At 54.3% G+C, this 20,426-nt stretch overlaps 2 protein-coding genes across 2 annotated transcripts in view; one reads left to right on the forward strand and one right to left on the reverse strand.

Annotated features, from left to right (window-relative positions):
- The window catches only part of TRIM8 (tripartite motif containing 8), a 30,442-nt gene extending 22,278 nt beyond the window's left edge, over positions 1–8,164 (forward strand). Inside the window, exons 3-7 of the mRNA XM_074907638.1 lie at positions 3,621–3,716; positions 4,555–4,788; positions 5,141–5,172; positions 5,759–5,874; positions 6,607–8,164. Coding sequence (XP_074763739.1) covers positions 3,621–3,716; positions 4,555–4,788; positions 5,141–5,172; positions 5,759–5,874; positions 6,607–7,214 — 1,086 coding nt within the window. The 3' untranslated portion in view covers positions 7,215–8,164. The remainder of the gene's footprint in view (positions 1–3,620; positions 3,717–4,554; positions 4,789–5,140; positions 5,173–5,758; positions 5,875–6,606) is intronic.
- Positions 8,165–15,054: 6,890 nt separating this feature from the next.
- The window catches only part of ARL3 (ARF like GTPase 3), a 30,502-nt gene continuing 25,130 nt past the window's right edge, over positions 15,055–20,426 (reverse strand). Inside the window, exon 6 of the mRNA XM_074907641.1 lies at positions 15,055–19,130. Within this exon, the coding sequence (XP_074763742.1) occupies positions 19,083–19,130 (48 nt within the window). The 3' untranslated portion in view covers positions 15,055–19,082. The remainder of the gene's footprint in view (positions 19,131–20,426) is intronic.

Here is a 20,426-nt window from a genome sequence, read left to right on the forward strand (position 1 = left end):
CCCTCCAAGTAGCATTTCCCGCCCGGTGCATGACCTTGGTATCCCAAACCCACCTGACTTGCCACGATTGCTCCCCAGGATTCACCCTGCTCCACCAGTGGTGTGGCTCTGGATCAGTGAGCAAAGGATAACCTCTGCTTGTTTCTCCTTCCACCATTGGTGGACATGATGCCCACGGCGTGGTGCAGAGCGCCCCACTAACCTCCCTTTAGGGCCCAGCCTTTTTCCCCCCAACTTTCTTTTTTTTTTTTTCCATGAGGAAGAGGGAGATTACTTGCAACTCCAGCAGAATAAACTGGTGTCCAGCAGCTAGCCCAATCTCACTGGGGCCTGGGAGGTCAGGGCAGACCAGCCACTTACTGCAGCTGCAGATTAACTTATTAATTAATTAGATGAGTTCAGCTGGTATAGGAACACAGAGCATTTTTGGCGTCTGTTTTGCAAACTGGCGACATGTCTTGGAAAAGACAAACTGGGATCATGGAGTTGCTCGAAGCCCGGGAAGGGTGCCTTTACAGAGGGAGCTGTGGTTCTCCCAGCATCAAGGTCATGCATGAAATATGAGAAATTACCCTGAGAAATTCTGGTCCTGGAGGAGGAGGAGGAGGAGGAGTTCATGACTTCAGAAATACCAGATTTGGGAGGGGATGGAAGGGGAAGAGATATATTTTCCTTTTCAAAATACCTAAGGAATTCAGCCTGTGCTGTGAAGACAATGAGATTTCACCCCTCAGTGCAGAAGGGGTAGTTCATACATACCCATGTGTCTTGTTAAGGTTTCAGTTGCCGTGGGTGAAAAGCCCTCCCATTCCGCTGCACTCCCAGGCACTTAACAGTTTTTAAATTGCCCTAAAATCAAGAGTGGCTCAAATGTGAGATTTAAAGAAAACGCTGCATGTTCTCTATTCTCTCTGATTTCTATGGGTTTAGGTTAGATTTTGGTCACTTTTTCCAGCTGTGAGGAGCTATCAAATTAACTTTTATGTATACAAACTTATTTCTGTATCAATGTATATATTTGTGATTTCAAATAATTGTATGATTCTGGGAGCTGAGGTTTGTTACAAAACACAAAGGTTGGCAGCTCTGCCACGGCAGCTGCAGGGCAGCGGGAAGGGGATGATGGTACGTGCACGTCCGGGGCTGCTCAGTCCATCCCTCGGGAATCCCTCACACCGCTGGGGCTGGCAGGGTGGTGCCTGGCAGTGATGGGAAACCCTGCTTTCCCCTGCGAGAGCATCCCAGCAGCATCAGGGGAAGAGCAGGGCCTGCCTCAGGGTGGCTCCATGTCAGACACCTGATGCATGTGCCGCGGCAGGATGGGGATTTGCCCTCTGTGTCGAGTGAGCTGTGCACCTTGGATCCTGTCCGGAGTTTTTCCCTGGTCCTGACCCAGCTGGTGGCTGGCGGAAGCAGGCAGGGGACTGGCCGCTCCCGGGGGCCCCGTCAGACTCGGCCATTCTCCCGGTGGGCTGTTTCAGGGTGGGTCTGGCTGCTCGCAGTGGAGACGGTGAGTCTCTGCTGGCAGGGAGGGAGGCGTAGGGAAGGGCTCGGTGCGAAGGCTCGCTGTGTCTTTCGGCTCTCCAGCTTGGAGAGTGAGAAACTCAGCCTGAGCTGCAAGACCTGCCCCGGCTCCTGGGCTTGACCGGCCTCCTGTAAGCAGGGATGTGGGAAGGCATCTCCTTCCCTGAAGTGGGTGGCTTTCCCATCAGTCAAGTGTGATTTCAGTGGGGAAATTCCAGCCTGTGGATGCCGGAGCAGAATCCAGAGCCCCGGGTGAGCTGTGCTCCACACCAGGTCCGCGCAGAAGGATGTTGCAAACAATGTTTTCAGCCAGCGGTGTTTGGGAGCAGGTCGTGTTGACATGCACCTGCCTGCCTTGCTGTGGGAGCAGGTTGCTGCCCACTGCCTCTCTGCCTGACTGCCTGCACAGGGCTGCTGCTCGCCCACCTCACAGCTCTTCCCCGTGCTGGACCCCGAAAGCTGGCTGAGCTCCCAGAAGAGCCACCAGCAGCCCCGCACCCTGGGCTGGCTGCCAGTACAGGACCTGGGACACGGTTCCTGCCAGCGCCCTTAACTGTCTCTGAGCAAGTGGTGTTGCAGCCACCCTCCAGAGCTCAGTTCCCACCATGTTTAACCGGGGAGTGGGTTGCAGCCTCCTGGCAGGGCAGCAGCATGAATAACGACCCTTTTATAATGAAAAAAGGAGATTTTAAATATATGCATCAAATTTTTCTCCACATGGACCCTCCTACCTATTCAGCTGGTCTTAAAAACAGCATCAGCAATGTCCTTGGATACTTGCAGGCCCCTGTGTTTCTGTACGCACATGCCAGCAAATTTCCCCTGTGCCTTGGGGTCTGTGTCACTGTTGCTGCCTCTTGGACCCTGTTTCAGGGGATGTGTTGTCTGTGTGTCTGTCTGAGTGTGTGTGGGGGAGTGCACTCACGTGGACACCGGGCACACATGTGGCATGCGACTGCGAGTGGGAAGCTGGGTTTTTTTAGCTCCTTGTTATTATTAGTGGTGGGAGCCTAGCAGCAGTGAGGCTGGAGGTGCATGAGACCTTAAGAAAAACAACAGGATGGAGGAGGCTTCGCATTCCTGCTCCTGAATTGAGTCGGAGGTGACAGCCTTTCCCTGCAATGCAATTAATCCCAGCAGCGCCTCTGCCGCCCTCCCCCTCCCGCCTCGTCCAGGAATTAATTACTTGATTATAAATCCCTGAGCGGTGGTTTATAATAGCAATAATCCCCTCGAAATTCATCCTCACTGCTGGTTTCTTCCCACCTCACCCCCATCATTGAGAGTCTCTAACGCTGCATCTCTGTGCTGGGCAAAGCCCTTCTCCTTGCTCCTCTGGTGGTGTGGCTTTTTCCTGGGTTAACTGTGGAGGGGAAAAATTCGGAGTTGAATCTGAGGGGTGTTTGGGAAGCCCTGCCCCTGCTTGCAGGGACAGAAGCCTTCTCTCATGGGTAGTAGGTTTCATCGTGGCTGGTTTCAATGCTGAGGATAAGGTTTTGTCCCAGTTATTGGGCTGATGGCACAGGCCCAGCCCCGAGGAGTGGGGGCCGGGGGCTGGCAGCATGGCGGGGGGAGGCCCTGCTCCTCCACTGTCTGTCCCTCCTGATTACACTGATGCTGGCTCTGGGGCTTGTCACGGAGGCGGGGAAGGGAGAAAGGATTTGGTGTAGCGTATTGGGGCACGAAGGGAGGCGGCGGTGTCTTGCAGGAGCCTGCCGGTGATGTGTGATGGACCTTGAAACAGTGCTGCCATAGTAAGAGACGAGCCTCTCCATGTCCGCCCCAAGGTCCCCAGGGCTTGGCTCTGACCAAACCCCAGTGACCAGGCTGCAAATACTTACCTGAAGGGCTGCCCTCATCCAGGGGACCCAGATCAAGGTCCCCAGCCAGTAAGGCAGCCCAGCACACGTGGGCCCTCTGTGGGGTCATTGAAATAGCGAGGTTTCCACCTCCACCGCCGTGCGTGGGCTTTCAGCTCAGCAGTGGTCCTGTCCCTCCCGAGCTGCATGGGCAGAGCCCGTGTGGGTGGCACCGAAGCTTCCTGGGGTGTGTGGCCGCTGGGCTCTGATGGCTGCTCCTCTCTCCCGTCTCTGCAGAAGATGCTGATGAAGCAGCAGGACCGCCTGGAGGAGCGGGAGCAAGACATCGAAGAGCAGCTCTACAAGCTAGAATCGGACAAGCGGCTGGTCGAGGTAACTGGTGCTTCACCCTGCTGCAGCCAGCCCCAGGGACTGTCACCCCATGGTGCAATGGGGACAGGCTGCTCGGGCACAGGGGCCAGGTGGGCAGGGAGGAGGGAGGACATGAAGGGCAGGAGTGGCGAGTCATCCTTTTGGGGGGACAAAACATGTTTGGGGTGCCCTACAGGCTTGTGGGTCCTGGGGTGAGCTGGGAGGTGAGGAACAAGGCTGTCCTTAAATATCAGGTGACTCACCCTGCCCTCAGCTCAGCATAGTCTTCCCTGGGCCACCCACTTCATTCTGAGTGGGAGGGGAGAGTCTGGAGGTGGAAGATCCCCATATAAACTGCTGAAATACCCAGGGGGTGGGAGAGATGTGAGCGAGTGTTTTGCTGGGACACAGGTAAAACAAGATCAGCTTGTGGTCCTTAAAGCCCCTTGGCTTCCCAGAGTGTGGAGGGAAGGGCTCTGGGATGGGGATGGGGAAGAAGATGAAGGTGAGGATGAGCAGGGTTTTTCAAGGGAACACACCTGTCTCAGTGGTGTGTCAGGTTGTTGCTTGGCGTTAGCTCTCTGGAGGTGATGCCCAGCTAGATCCCAGGGGGTAGGTCCAGGGGATCTGCTGGATCAAGCAATCCTCCACAGTGTCCCTGCTGGGTCTCTGGCACATAGGAGTCCTGTGTGGCAGCTGACGGCAGGGTTTGGTCTGTGTGGGTATTGCAGGAGAGCAGAGCTGTGGTGCAGCTTTCAGGTCGCACCCAGCCCTGCTGGGGAAAGGACCCAGGTGTCTTGGGACATCATGGTGGAGGTTGGAGGGTGCAGAGGGCCCTGACGCTGCTCCTTTCCCCCAGGAGAAGGTGAACCAGCTGAAGGACGAGGTGCGTCTGCAGTATGAGAAGATGCACCAGATCTTGGACGAAGACTTAAGGAAGACCATGGAGATCCTGGACAAGGCCCAGGCCAAGTTCTGCAACGAGAACGCAGCCCAGGTCCTCCACCTCAATGAGCGCATGCAGGAAGCCAAGAAGCTCCTCAGCTCTGTCCAGGTCATGTTTGACAAAACCGAGGACATCAACTTCATGAAAGTAAGACAGGCTGCACATGCTGTGGGTGGGATGGGGCCTGTGGGGAGGTCTGGTTGTGTGGGGAGCATTGGGGAGGCGTGGGGCATGGCAGTCAGCAGACGGGGGCACTGACAGAGCCAGATGGTGCCTCCAAAGGGCTCAGCAGTGGGAGAAGGCAAGGAGGAGTGGGGCAGACTCAGCGCCAGCCTCGGAGGAGGAGTTGTTGCAGCTGGAGATGGGGCTGGGGCAGTCCATGCTGGGGGGAGAGCAGCCTGTCCCCGCCTGGGGGCCACAGAAGGTGACACTGAAAGGGGATGTGGCTGCTGGGGCAGGGACTGGCCTTACTGACCAGAGCTTCTCCTTTCCCTCCTAGAACACCAAGTCTGTGAAAATCTTAATGGACAGGTAAGTGCGACGTGTTCAGCAGGCATGTTTGGGGGGAAAGGGGGCTGTCGCAGGGGTGTCAGCAGCACCATGTCTGGAGGAGGAGCGGGGCCGGGTATGCTACAGGGCCTGAGAGACACATGCTCTGTGCCTCAGTTTCCCTCTGTCTGGGAGGATGAAAAAATCCCCTTCTGCAGCCGTTGAATGAAGTCCTCCCCTTGGACAAGGGCAAACATGTTGGTGTGCTTCTGGAAAAGCAGAGCTGGGACCCAGCATCCTGGGCAGGGTGGGACCAGCCGAGTTGGGGCGCAGGGCTGAGTCCAGCTCTGTTGGGGCAGAGGCAGGGCAGGGGGTTAAAGTCAGCATTAGCAGAGCTGAGGCAAGTGGGGTGGCTGTGTGGGGGGATTGCAGGGGCTGCAGGAGATGCACCCTGGCATGGGATGTTCACAGCAAAGCTGGACACGGAAGGTCCTGCCCATCAGAGAGAGCCAGCTCCCTGCTGCCCTAGGGAAGGGGTTTGTCCCTGGGAGGGTGGTGGAAGGATCCATCTGACCCTGAGTGTACCTTGTCCCTCATGTCTCTCCTCTCTGCCCGTCGTCGCCAACAGAACCCAGAACTGTACAGGTGGCAGCCTGCCCCCACCCAAGATTGGCCACCTCAACTCCAAGCTCTTTCTGAATGAGATCACCAAGAAAGAGAAGCAGCTCAGGAAGTTGCTGGAAGGTGGGTGAAGCCTGAGGGGTGCAGAGAGGGGGGGGTCCAGGACCTTGCTACCTCCTGTATCCATAGCTGGGTGCCCTGTGGACCCCAGTACAGAAGGGTGGGGAGAGCTGTTGGGATGCAAGGACCCCTGGGAACTCCTCTGTGGTCAGCTGGGGCATGGAGGTGCCATGAATCCGGCGCCTGGCTGTCCCCAAGGCCATTCCCCTTGGCTTGTGAAATGGCTGTGTTTTGGAGTGACACTGCAGGGGGGCTGGCCATTGGCAGGAAAAGTCAGTGGAGAGGTGGGGGTCAGTGCCTGGGGGACATCCAGGGGCCGGCGTGGTTCTGCAGCTCACAGCCCATGCCTGGGAGCAGACCGTGTCCTGCGGAGGCTTCCCAGTCCTCTCTCCTTGGGGGATTTGGGTGTGTCACCCAGGCTGTCCCCCTCTGATCCTGGTACAGACCGTGGTCATGAGCTGTGCACGGGCTCAGCCTGTGCACGTGTTTGCAGTGCAGCGCTTGGGGCCGCTCTGAGCCTGCCGGCAAGGTCCCAGAACGGAACCTGCAGATTCACCTGTATATGACTGTGTGCCCAGTTTGCTGCTGGTGGGGTGGGCTGGGGACCCTCTGCTCACGCGGGGCCGGAGCACAGGTCTCGGGGCTTCGTTGCAGGTTCAGACCAGTGGCCGGAGCACCCTGGAGCTGTGCCGTGCCGTGCTTGACTCGGTCCCCCTCTCCTGTTCCCCTCTGCAGGTCCTCTGAGCACTCCTGTCCCCTTCCTGCAGAGCATCCCCATGTACCCCTGCACCGTCAGCAACTCCGGCGCGGAGAAGCGCAAGCACTCCACCGCCTTCCCTGAGGGCAGCTTCCTCGAGCCATCGTCCGGGACTGTGGCGAGCCAGTACATGAGCCAGGGCGCTTCAGCTGGCGAGGGGCAGTCTGCACAAGCCATGGTGCCTTGTAGCTCCACGCAGCACATAGTTGGACTTCCCAGCGGCCCGCAGCCGGTGCACTCGGGCTCTGTCTTCAACCCATCTCACTACCCCAACACCACGTCATCTCAGCAGTCCGTGCTCTCCCAGTACGGTGGGCGCAAAATCCTTGTCTGCTCTGTGGATAACTGTTACTGTTCCTCCGTGTCCAACCACAGCGGGCACCAGCCCTACCCACGGTCGGGGCACTTCCCCTGGACGGTCTCCTCGCAGGAGTACTCCCACCCGCTGCCGCCTGCCCCCGCAGTCCCCCAGTCGCTCCCGGGACTTGCCGTGAGGGAATGGATTGACGCATCCCAGCAGCACGGGCGGCAGGATTTCTATAGAGTCTACGGCCAGCCATCGGCCAAACACTACGTCACCAGTTAACCGTCACACTCTCCGGAGAGTCCCGCTCGATGATGCGTTCAGAGAGAAAAGTCTGATTTGGCGCTTCTTGGGGTTTTTTTTTTTTCCTTCCCCCTTTAAATCAAACCAAATTTTTTTCCCACCTTGTGCCTCTCCAGGATTTTGGGGAGGGTTGTTCTCTTGTATCTCTCTTTTTTTTTCCCAGTCCTTTTGAAACAAAATAATAATTGTTTTTCTGTTTAATTCGTGTATCTTTAATTTAATTTTGGAAAGTCCTTCCTGCCCCTCGCTGTGAAAAGACAAGGGAGAAATTACCAAGAAGAAATTGATGGGGATTTCAGTCGGGCATCTGGGTCTGTGCGTTGTGCTCTTCCTCGCTCCTCTCTGCCTTTGGAAAACTTCAGAAGGGACAATGGCACCTTCTCTCTTTCCATTTCTCCAAGTTCATTTTTTCTGGTTTGGTTCAGTTTTTCCCCTTTCCCCACCCCTCTCTTTCCCTTTTTAAAAAGAAAAAAAGAAAAAAATCTATCATTGATTCAGTATGAAATGATACTTGTAGATTTTGGGTTTGTTACCATTTTTTTTTTTAAAGGCTGATTTTTTTTTTTGTGTTACGAGGCCACTTCTCATGCATATTTGCATTTTTTGTTCCTTCTTTCAGAGATTTGTAAATACACAATGGCAGGAAATTTAATGCACAAAAAAAAGGGAAAAGAAACTTTAAAAAAAAAAAACACGAATAAATAAAAAAAAAATCTGTTCTAGTTTTCAGGAGGGGAAGCGTGGCCGAAATGCACCCCCCTCCTGCGTATCGCTGATGCAACTTCCTGTAACAAGCACTTTGTATAAAAAAAAAGTGGACTTCCTGCTATAAGGCACAGGTATTTATTCTGTAACCGATTTTAGAACACACACACACACACACAAATATTCAAATAAATGTGATCACTTAGTGCAAACGCCTCACTCTGCTGCAGCTCTTCCCCCAGGAACCACCAGCTCCGGCGGGAGGCTCCCACCTGCTTTCGGAAGTAACCACCCCCGGGGTCCCGCGGGGATTTTTCTGGCGGGGCTGTTCCGGAGGGAGCAGCTCCGGGATGGGGTGGCGGCGCGTCCCGGCTGGGGCGGGGGTCCCCACAGAGCCCATGCCGTGTCCAGCCCCGCGGGGAGGGATGCCGGAGCCGTGGCTCTCCCGGCTCCCTCCCAGCCGGCAAGGATGTGAGTCAGGCGCGGAGCTGGCCGGGCCCCATCCTGCCCGCAGCCTCCAGAACAATCCCCATTGTGGGACGGGGACGGGGACGGCGGCTTTCCTGCTTCTGCCGGCATCCACTGTGCCGGCCACGCTGCAGCCCTGGCACCCAGCCCTCAAGGCTTCGTCCCCACCTAAAGCCTTGCTGCCCCGTGGGGCTCTGGGGGTGCTGGCAGCACCCCGGGCTGGTTTGGGGACGCTCCATGCTCAGCCGAGGCCGGGAAGGGCGAGGAGGAAACCTTCAGCCGGGGTGTGCGGTGGGGCTGTGGGCTGGCCTGGCTGCGGCTGCGCGGGGGAGCTCTTCATCTGGGGAAAACGGGCCTGACTTTATAAAGCAGAGCAGCGTTTTCGAGGCATTAGGGTTTTTCTATTGCTCTCTTCAGGCTTGGCTTCCTTTTTTTTTTCCTGGTTGCGAAACGTCCCTGGTTCTGTTCCGGTTTGGATTCCCCCTGTGATGTGGTGGGAAATGGGAAGGGGAGAGAGTCTCTGAGCTGAAACCAGGGGAGTAGTGGGTCTGAGGGAAGGGGACCCTCGCACCCAGCTCTCCCCATCCCACCCCGAGGGGGGCGGCAGCAAATCCCTTGCGAACGGGGCCCCCTTCCGGGCAGTGCTGGGCGGGGGGGGCTGCACCCCCTTCCCCTGTGTGCCCCAGGTCGGTGCCACCTTGTGCACAGGGTACAGAGACTGGTGGCTCGGCCCCACTGCCCTGCCGGGTTCTTCTCAGCCCCGTCCTGCTCGGATGCTTCAGGAAACACCCAATATTTGGGGGTTCACTTCTCAGCTGCAGCTAAGCGTCCCAGGGCAGCAGGAGGGAGCAGGATGCTCCCAGCCTCCACCGCAGGGACACCCTGATGCCTCCCCCCACCGTGTCCCCATGTCTCGCTGCTGGTGGGGGGCGAAGAGCCCCGCTGGTGACAGGGACGTGGGCAGGGGAGATGTCCCTCCGCGTGGAGGGGGGGCCAGGATGAGTCCCCAGTGCGCAGCCAGGGTCACCCCCCACCCCCGGGTGCTCCCCAGCCATGGCCCCTATGCTTGGTGCCCCCAGGTTTGCTCTCCCAGCTGGCCATCATCCTCCTCCTTGGCACAGCTGCCTCCTCCCGCCAGCGCTGGCAGCTGCCGGCCCGGGGCAGGCATTGAAGCACCTGTCACCGAGAGATGGGGGGACACGGGTGCAGCCCCCACCCCGCGGGGTGACCCCCAAGGGTTTAGGATACCTCCCCGCCACAGGCCACCCTCACCCTGTGCCTTCGCTGAAGGGTGCAGCCCCAAAACAGTGGGTGCCCCTTGTAGAGCCCCGGTGCTGTGCCCCCCCCCCCAGCCAGGAGAATGACCCCGGCGTCCCGGCTACCTGCAGCACCGCACCATCAAACCTGCACGTTGCTAGTCGTGGGGAGGGAGGCGGTGGATGCTCGCTCGGGTGCTCAGCAGGGTTTTATTGATGGATGGCTCTGTCCGGGGGGTGGGAAAAGCAGGGGGAGCAGAGGCACATCCATAAACAGCTCGAGTTGTGAATGGAAAGAGACGGATTAGGAGCCGGGTGAAAACATGTCACACAGCGGAAAGAAAAATGAGCAGCTGGGCCAGACCAAATTGGTGTCTGATGAAGGACGTGGGGCCTGGTGGAAAAAGGATCCCGGTCCTGGCGGTGCTGCTTGGGGGAGGCTGATGGGGAACAGCTGGAGCTGGACACACACATCTGGAGGAGCAGGGCGAGGGGAGAGGCGGCGGTGCCGATAACCACGGCACCTCTGGCCACCGTGTGCGGGGCGCAGGGCTGCGGCTCGACCCCGCAGCGATGTGTTGAGCGGGATTGATGCTTCACTTTCAGGTTAATCCTGGGGAGGGGGTGGCAGACCATGGCCCATCCCTCGACAGGGATTTACCCGGTGGGGTTCAGACTCTGCCATGCCGAGGGGTACCCAGGTGGAGGAGCCGCTGCCTCTTCATTTACATACATGTAAATAAGCAATCAACATAATGAGGGCAAATTCAAACCAGGCTTTCAGTTTGCAACCAAGTCCTATTTTTAACCTTGGAAAAGGGTTTCGGCAGGAACGTGCTGGCCTTGCTCTGGTACCTGTCGCCACGTCCAGCTGTGTGGGTGCTCACCCTGATCCCTCACCCCAAAGCACTGCTGAGCCCACAGCCACCAGTGGGTCAGTGTTTGCTGCGCTCTGCTCCCGTTACTCAAGGAAACAGAAATCTCACATCTCTGTGGAAAGATGGACAACACCGTATCAGACCCCAGCTCATGGGAGCATTTTTGGGCAGCTTCCCCACCCAGCAAGCCCCCAGGACCCACTTGGAGCTGGGGTGTGTGCCCAGGGAACCTCCCCCCAACACCCTGAGAGTGAAGCCCCATGCTTAAAACATGAGGGGTATATTTAGACAGCGTCAATTTAAGTTTGCACATCAACCTTATAAATATGAAAGCCCATCTCGGCGAGATGTTTAAGATACCTCATCAGCCCTTGGAAAATATGCAGGAATATTAATTAGCCAGATTTGGATATTATCTTGTAATGAATAAATGAAGAGACTCGCTGCCTAAGATGAATCACTGGCGGCTTGTTGGGTTTGGGTTCTTTTTTTTTAAGAAAAATGTCTTTCTAGGGTAATTTACTCTTTTTTAACCCAGGGCCCATGGAGGGCCTCAGGGGATGCAGCCATGCCCGGGCTGGGCAGGGTGGGACGCCTCAGGGTGCCCCTTACATGGAGGGACCCTAATGGCTGGTGTTTTACATCCCCTGATTTGGCCCCAGCTGTCTGTACACCCTCTGGGGACAGAGGGACAGGGACAGGGTTGTAGCCCTGCCCCAGCTGCAGGAGCCTCGGTCCCAGGATGGAGGCGGAAAGTGCAGCCTTAAAAAACTTATTTTTGTCTTCTTCCCCTCCCATCCTCCATGCGCGCTCCCTTCCTGCCCTCCTGCTCCGCTCCCCCCGGCTGCTTCGCTCCCTCAGGCCGGGCCAGGATGGGAACTTCCCGGTTGCTGTAGAAACCCAGCGAAGGACAAGCTTCAAACGAAAAAGCCAAACAAGAAATGGCTTTGTGCATGCCTGGACAGCTGCTTTGCCACGCTGGGCTGTGGCGACTTGGGGGCCCTTCTTTGGGGTACCCCACGCGGCTGGGGGGGGCGGGTACGGTGCCGGCGGAGGTTGTGTGCCAGCCCTGAAACCCTGCCCTGAGCAGTGAGCAGAGGCTGGGGACTCACAAGGAAGGAGCTTTGAAGGCCTCGATCACCCATGGGGTGCTCAGGGCATCACTGCACCCAGGGATGCAGCAGCCATTAGGGTTTTGCCATCCTTGCCAGCTCTGGCACCCTAAGCACCATCTCCCCACCTGGCCTTAGAGCTGAGGCACCCCAAGGGGCATTCCCACTCGGTTTGCAAGATTTTGGGGTAGCAGAGCAGTTTCCAGATGGAGGGAAGGGGTTCGGGGCTGACCCTGGCCAGAGGTGGCTGGGCACGGGGAGGCCAGCGCAAGCCGCGGAGGCTGGTTGGATGACCGAGTCGATGGACCAGGCACAGAGCAGTGGCCCGTGGGCGCAGGGAAGGGGCGGCAGGTGCAGCTGGAGCAGCCGGCAGGCGCTGCCACCCTGGGAAGGGCCAGCCAGACCCCATCCCTCAGCACCCCCCGGGGAAGCGTCGGCCGGACCCCGTCCCTCGTTCACCCCCCCGGCGCGTGGCGGCTGGCGGGGCCGGGGCGGCGCGTGGGTGCGGGGCGCTGCCGGCTGCCGGAGCTGCCATTGTTTGCCTTCAATCAAGATGTTTCAGGCAGAATCAAAAGCACCAACTGGGGAAATCATCATCACAAAAAATCTTGCGCCTGCAAAATAGGTCAAGTAAGACTCCAAAGAGAGAGAGCGTCTGATCTGCATTGCAAGGAAGAATAGCAACAGCTGTGATCTCCAGTATATATGGATGGGCTGGGGGGGGGGGGGATAAATATATATAACCATGCATATGTATAACCGCTTACAGCTGTTGGGCCGTATGTTCATTAGGGCCAACTGTTTTGGAGGCAGAGGGATCAGCGCTAATCGGGAAAGGGAGTTTATCATCACATTCAGAGGCAAAAGTGTCAGGAGCAACTGCAGCCCCCCCGCCCTGCAGCCCGCACCAGCTGTGCTGCGCTGAAAGCACCCGATTCAGCGTGTCCCCCCGCAGCCCCCACAGGGTTGCGAGAGCTATGGTTCCTGCCCCAGCTCCAAAAGTGGCCACAAGCCACTATCCCAGCCCTCTGCCTGGTCCCAGACCCAAGCGCCACTCCCAGGTGCAGAGGGGTTGCCGTGCCTCAGTTTCCCCATTCCCCCAGACCAGCTCCCTGTGCCCAACGCCACCATCCCAGTCCCCCACGGCGTGGCCCCCTCAATTATCCCTGCCTGACGCTGGCCTCACAGGTGCTGGCTATAAAAATGAACTCAAAATACATATAAATCCTCCTGTCTGACATCAGGGAGGGTGATGGAGCTGGGGCAGGACAGCTGGCTTGGCCACCCTAAGACACTGGGCTTTGCCTGGTTGGTCAGAACCCAGCTGTCACAGGCTGGGGACCACACCGTGTCCCCAGCCCACAGGTGATGGTCTGTCTGGGGGACCCACTGTCCCCAGCAGCGTCCCCCTTGGCATCCCAAGCCCCTGCTGATTCCCCTCCATCAGCCAGAAAAGCACTAAAGCATGCAGGCTTCAGCTCCCATCGGTAGCACAAAATAAAGGTTGCAAAGCCAAGCAGGAAGGACAACTTCTATTTAAAAATACCTCTCATCCAGATGATTTATTTGCAGGGCGCTCCTGCCAGCTCCTAATGCAGCTCAGACTTGGGGCCTAACCTACCTGACAGCTTCCCTTCCTTGCAGGATTATTTATTTGGGGCTGTGTTTGGCTGCCCGGCTGTGCTGCCCGTAGGGCTGCAGCTCGCAGCCGCGTGGTCACGGCACATTGCAAGCAGAACGGCTCCTTCCAACCCTTCCTCTTCTGACTGAGATTTTATTTATTTATTTTGCCTTTTCCCATTAAAAAGGATACAGATATCCATCTTGGTCAGCCAGCTAAATAGGAAATGTGGAGGGGGCACCCCCCACACACACCCTGTGCTGTTCCCAGCAAGCCTTTGCCGGCGTCCCCCAGCATGGGCGCAGCCTGACTGCAGTTTTACAGGAGTTTTGCTTCCAATCGGTACTGGGAAGGGAAATAAGGGAACAGATTGCAATAAAAAATCCAGCAAGCCCAAATTCAGCCAACTGAGCCCGAAGCTGCAATTTAGCCAAGAGCCAATCACAAGGCTGCGGTGTGAGCTTGTTTCCACTTAAACAAAATAAAAGAAAATTTAAAAAGGTTCAGTGCAGCGCCTGGGTGGGTGCCCGGGTGGGTGGGCAGTGTGGCTGGAGCGCAGCTGTGGCCACCGGTCCGGCTGACCTGCCGCCGCGTGCCGAGAAGGCGAAGGCTGAAACCTCTGGCTCTGTGGGCACAGACGGTGTCTCTGCGCTGATAAAAGCAGTCATCTGGCGGTGCGAGGCCGTAAACAACAGGGAAATACTGGTCAAAAAGGAACAAAAATCTCAGTGTTTATTTCTCCTTCAGGCTGTGGATTATTATTATTTTCTTTTTTTCCCCTCCCCACATCCAATCCACTCGGTTCCTCGTCCTTTTGGGAGCACTAAATTAATCATATGAATGTAAAGCGGGGCTTGTGCGGGGAAGGGAGCTGTGGGTCGCTCGAGCAGACACATGCAAGGTCACACACAGCCTCGCCATAAATTACGGTGTGTCCCACCGTAAACAGCAACAGGAGAGTGGAAGCGCGGCGGCTTCAGGGGCAGGGGGCCGCAGGGGCCGATATATAATGTCATGACAAGTCAAACAACTCTCAGGGTGTTCAGTTGCCAGAGAAATATTTTTCACATCCAATCCATTAGGCAAACAAGATGAAAAACTATTTCCTACTTTGCTGAAAAAATACCAGGACTCAGTATAAAGCGTGCCTTAAAAAAAAAGAGAAAAGAAATTAAGTGTGACCATCTATAATGTTTTTTTCCAGCAGCTCTGACAGCCTTCCAGGCATTCTGGCCATGCAGGGAGGGAGCTGATGCTTTAAAGAGCTCTGACAGTCTCCTGCTTTTTGGCACAGTCCCGTGTTACAGGAACAGTAATGAGTCAAATTAGTTGGAAAGAAACAACCCCAGAATTAGCTTCCTTCCCTCAAACCCCCCTCCAAAACCCACTTCACTGCACCAAACCCAAATCATTTGCTGCTTTTCTTTTTCCCCTTCCCTCTTCCTGCCAGGTCAGTGGGGAATGTGTTTCATGACACGCTTTTTTTTTAACCTATGAAATGATTTTTTGAACAAGAAGGTCCTCCCAAAGTTTGCCTTTCTTGCTGGCTGGCTTTTCTGATAGTTCTGGACAAGTGAAAATCCCAAGGGAAAAGGCTTCTTCCAACAGTTTTGACCACTTCCAGCACCAGCGACCGTTGGGAGCGGTGGGAGAGCAGCTTCGCAGACTGACTGGCAGCTCTCGGGAACGGGCAGTCCTCAGCTGACCGCTGGGAACATGAGCCTGTCGAAGAGAAAGGATCACCCCCAAACACGAGTTGTCTTTCTACTAAATTTTATTTTCTTCTTTTTTTTTTTTTTTTTTTGACAAAGACATCTAAATTATACACTGAGTAACAACATGATCAGATATTGCAAATGCCCCTTTTTGGTGAAAGTCAAAAAGGGAACATAACAGAAAGAGCTTGTGTGGACCCAGCCAGCCCAGGGAATGCAACAGCCGCCACCTTTTGCTTTTGCAGAAGAAAGGAAGAGCCCTGTGGGGCAGGGGGCGAATTTGAGTGGGCTGATCTCCTCCCAGTACGCTTAATAAAATAGGTCTGGTGCTCAGTTATATTTTCAACAGAGAGGAAAAAAAAAAGTCATTCACGTGCAAGAAGCAGCATTGGTAGGGGGCAAAATGGGAGAAGGTTGCATGAGGCTTTGGCGAGCATTCTCCAAGGGCAAGGAGCGACTTTCTCCATGTGAGCTGCAGCGGGGGGACGTGGCTGCAGCCAGAGGAGGGTACAAACCCCCAGGCCCAGCGCTCGTGGTCAGAGCAGGGGCTTGGACTCACGTTTTCTGATGTGCCCTTGGAGAATTTCACTTCTCCATCATCTCTCCCCTCCAGAGAACGCAAAGGAGCAGGAGAGGCGTCTTTCATCTATCTCAAAGGTAAAACCAGATTTAATGATGTGAAAGTGAAGCAAGACAAACTCCCCGTGGGAGGGGAATTAACCCCTGCAACAAACTTCTCGAAGCCTGGGGTGGATCTGTCTGTCACTCCCAGCCTTTAAATCAAGGCCGGGTGTCTTCCTACCAGAAGTGCTCTAATTCAACCGCGAGTCACCGTGCCGGCGGGGTGGCGTTTAATGGGCTGTGTTATGCGGGAGGTCAGGAGAGAGGAACATAACGGTCCCTTCTGGCTTTAAAAATCTATGAATTGATGCAACGTGTGGCAGAGCTCCACCCATACCAATGAGCCGGTTTGCTTCCCCTGAATCTCACTTAAAGGAGGGCAAAGCACACAGAGTTGGAAGGACAAAGCCTCGCGTATGCAATTACCATAAAGCAAACAGGAGCTGAAGGGCTGGGAGAGGGGCAGGGGTTTCGCTGAACAGTGGCAGGTGTTTTTGGCTGGCCCCAGCCAGTTTTACAGGTGGTGCCGAGGGAGGAGCAGAAGGTATAGCGGATGTAAATGCATTCAGATAAGGAGCGGCAAGTGAACAGGACCTCAAATCCTTTTACATTTTCACCAGGTCATGCACAGAGAGATGTTTTTTACAATACAAAGAGCATTTACAGCCATCACTGCAGGGTGATTTACTTAAGTCATGGTCATTTTAACTCTCCACTTCCATCCTCCCAGCACAGCTCACTCTATCACAGTCTTCCTCTCTTACTATCTGGTGCAGGTAACCCAAATTAATCTACTGCATTACATACAGGTGAAGCTCTGGCTGGTACAAATGCACACAATCAATATGTGTAGCTACATGCAAACATAATGAATGAGCCAGCAAACACTTCTGGATCCTGAGTTCAGTAAGGCAATTTTTCCTTCCAAACTGGAGCTATAGGAAAATTACTATATTTATCTTACACACATTTCCAAGTTTAACCAATGTGAGCCTAAAAAAACCAAATTACCCTCCTGGCTGCCTTCTGGATCCAGAAAGCTAACTGTGGCACAGGTAGGGTGTCACAGGATAAGTTTGCCACTGGTAGAAAAGTAGGGAGCAAGGAAGCAGCAACTCAACTCCCTTGCAAGTGAGAAGGATCAATGCCTGAGCCTCTAAGGGGGCTTTCTGTCCTGACAGGACCAGAGGAGGGGTACCCAAGCCTTTCACACTGCATCTGGCATGCAGTGCAGTCAAATCCAAAGCTAGGGAGTATCTGTCACAAATCTCTGCCACTCAGCCAGCGCAAAGTGTGCCTACAAGAAAGGGCTGCAATTCTTTACAGTCCTTGCATCAGTCAAATGCATTAGTTGCAAGGAAAAGGAACTGCTGGCATGCATTTCTCCTCCTTGGGCTGGCCCAGGAACATGCAGTGCTCACATTCCTAGGGTTCCTGATAAGCCACTGCAGCTGGGGAGTTACTGAACATCTCTCCTCATCTTATGACTCCTTACTCAATCCATGCAAAGCTGGGGCTGTGTCACTTCGTGTCATTAGCGATTGCTTAACAGCTCACTTGAGGCTGCTCTTCCCCCTCCCTCCAGTTGTCTGGTTTTTAAAGCAAGGCTGTGCTACTATGGCATGCATGTCCTGCCTCCGTGATGGAGACAGATGCACTCAGAGGGTGCTGACTCACGGACGCAGGCAGATTAAAGTTGGATTTCTGAAGCAGTTGCTATCCCAGCTGTCCCTCTGCCCCCAGCCACAGAAAGACAGCTGAACTACATGCAGATCAACCCCTGAACTGCTACTGTACATCCCGATGTATGGGGGGACCCAGAATCAGCCCCAGATGATTTTAATCTGCTGGGCTGCAACACGTAGGCAGCCAGGGGCTGCTTCACGTACAGTGCAGATGTTTCAGCTGTGAGGTGGGGACGTCCAGGGGAAGGGAGGAGCGAAGAGCTGGGAGCTCCAGGGGTGTCAGCCGTCTGCCTGGGTCCATGAGTCAACTCGCTGACGCGTGGTAAAGCCACATGCTTTAGTACATGCAGCTCTCCCCATACTGCCGCCGGTCCGTCTCCAAGAGGTGGAAGGGGTAATGCAGTCCCTAGTCATTCTCTGGCCTTTCACAGGCAGGCAGCAAACAAAGCTGGCAAGCAGGGCAGGGGGATTATTTTACCATCTGTGCATTAGAAGCTGGCCCAGGAGTCACCAAGCTCACTTCATGCAGGACATGGCTGCTTTGGCGTGCTAATGACTCTTGCTCACTATCAGCTGGAGCTAGATTTGAATCAGGGATGAGGAGGTGGAAAACACATTCTCTTTCCTATTTCAGCAACTGCATCCTTTTAGAGGAAGGCCAGTTCAGGGAAGAATGAATCCTCATTTTAAAGAACGCTTCCCATCTGCTGTTTATCAGGCTCCTCACTCTTCACCAGGGCAACCCACAGCCAGCACTGGGCTGGGGGGACCCCAGACCCTGGGCAGCCAGCCCGCTGCAGGGCAGTCCCCGAGGCCCTCAGAGGGCTAGGCAAGGCCTGCTGAGGAAGGGAGGTAGGAGAATATATTTTGCACATTTCAAAAAGGAAACCTGGGACCTGGTATCTCATTCTAGAAAGTAATCATGGACTTAATTGCATTTTGCTGCAGAGTTGCCTTAACATCAAGGGAAAATCAACAGGGATTGTTCAACATCAAGACTAATCTCACATATGGAATTTACTGAACGTAGGAACCACGTTTTTGCTGGCTCAAGGTGAAATGCTGGGCTAAATTCTCCTTCAGCTGCGAGAAAAGCCCTAGGCACGCTCATCCTGCATTATTCCAACTGTAAAGAGCTTCAATTATACACATATAACCCGTCTCTCCCTTCTACAGCGGTGTCGCAATGCAACAGTGCCTCGCTATGATCAAACTCCTCTTTTATGGCTATAGGAATATGTGGAAGTCTTCTACCCTCATTACACAAATGACTCCTTAGCAGCTTTATTTTAAGAAACTACCCACAATTGGTAACACAACCGCATTTTATCTGTCACTGAGGGGAAGCTGTGACTGACACCTGAGCGTGTCCTCAGCAACTGCGAACCCGCACGTATAGGGCAGGCCCTGTGATGCATCTAAGTAACTACAGTAACTCACCACTCCCTCTGCTCCAGACTGAATCACAGTCCTGCTTCTGCTAAGTCTTCCTTACAAACTTGCTTGCTAATCAGACATTTAATACTATTTATACATAGGGAGAAAATACATAATTCCTTTATTGGGATAAAAAACGATACTAAAGAGCAGGTCAAGTTCCAAATCCAGCAGTAGGTTTTAACCGATGTTGTTCCCTTTTTTTTTCTCTCTTTTTTTTTTTTTTTTCTTTTAACAGCTGTAGCTGTGCACAGATGGAAAAACATTTGGTCAGAAAGCAGCAAATTAGTGTTTTCAGGCTAGAATTCTGCTCCCACCGCTCCTCCATTTCCATGCAGCTCAGAACGCTTTATTTCTTCTTAGCATTGACATTTTTGCACACCCAATTCATGCCGTCCTTCAGACAGAGAAAGGTAATGTTAGTCAAGCCAAAGGAAAAGGAATCCCCCAATCCCACCCAACCACCATTCTGCAAGCACCATGTTGTGCCTCCTCATCTACCCCCTGCCTGCCCTCTGTGCCCAAAAATGCCGTGGGTAAAAAAACAAGCACTTCATTGCTCAGTAGATGTTGTCACACAGAGGTTATTAAATCTTTCATCTGACCATAAAAAGTATCATTGTCTCATCATGTCGCTATGTGTAGGTCCTTTGAGGAAGGATCATTTTGCAGTCAAGGTACATCAGTGGCAGATGAAGGCTCAGTTCCAGGTTCAACTACAGATGATTTGTGTAACCTCAGGCAAGTCATCTTATCTTTGAGACCATAGATTTTAAGGAGCTGTTTGTTACACAGTCAGCTCCCTGTTAAGAATATGGCTCTAATTCTCTGCTCAGCTGCAAGCCTTGAAATCCAGATCCATGAAAGCCACTGCAGTAACTGGATCTGGACCCTACTCCCTGTTCCTCAGGGCCTCCACAGAAAATGGGCCCTCAGGGGTCCCACAAGGGTTCAGTGAGAATGGATGTAGTCACATTTTAAAAGGCTGATATACTCTTTACAGTATTTCCATAAAAACGTGTGCATGACATCTCTGACCACTGCAAGCAAGATGGTAACAGTTGTGTTGTGAATACCCAAGTTGTGAGTTTATTGCCTGAGATCCCAGAATGGGATATGCTATTGAAGGGCAAAGCTACATTTTATCTGCTTCTGTCACTTATCTGTTGTGAGATGCGCACAACGGAGCGCAAATGGCACAATCTCCTCGTATTTGTGACCCACCAAATCTGTTTCCTCTACCCTGCCTATGAAGTATGTCTGCCAGCAGGGAGGCCCAGGGCAGAAAGAAGGCACGTAGGGTTTTGGGGATGAGAGGAGCGTGACACATCTTTGTGCTTGGAAACTGGGCAAATGTCACCTTGGAGTTCTGGAAGGGGGATTTCACTCTGTTATGTTCAATGGTCATTTCTGGATCATTAAAACGATAGTTAGACCCTAAGAAAGACCAAAGCCTTTGGGCCAGCATTGCTGCTAGCCCCATGGTAGCAGTGTCACTGGCTTCCTATGCCCTTGTCCCCAAACTGCCAAAAGGCTGCCAAGGACCTCAGCTGCCCCAAGGATAGCCAGCCAGAGGCACAGCACAGCATGCCCTTGGGGTGAACCAAGACTCACCCCCGTGGCTCCCTGCTGCCCCTCAGCCACTAAGGTGGTGGCCATGTTGGAGGGAAGCTAAAGAGTTAAGAGAGAAGAG

Source organism: Athene noctua, chromosome 5 (genome assembly GCF_965140245.1).
Source record: "Athene noctua chromosome 5, bAthNoc1.hap1.1, whole genome shotgun sequence".
In the NCBI taxonomy this organism is placed as follows: domain Eukaryota; kingdom Metazoa; phylum Chordata; class Aves; order Strigiformes; family Strigidae; genus Athene; species Athene noctua.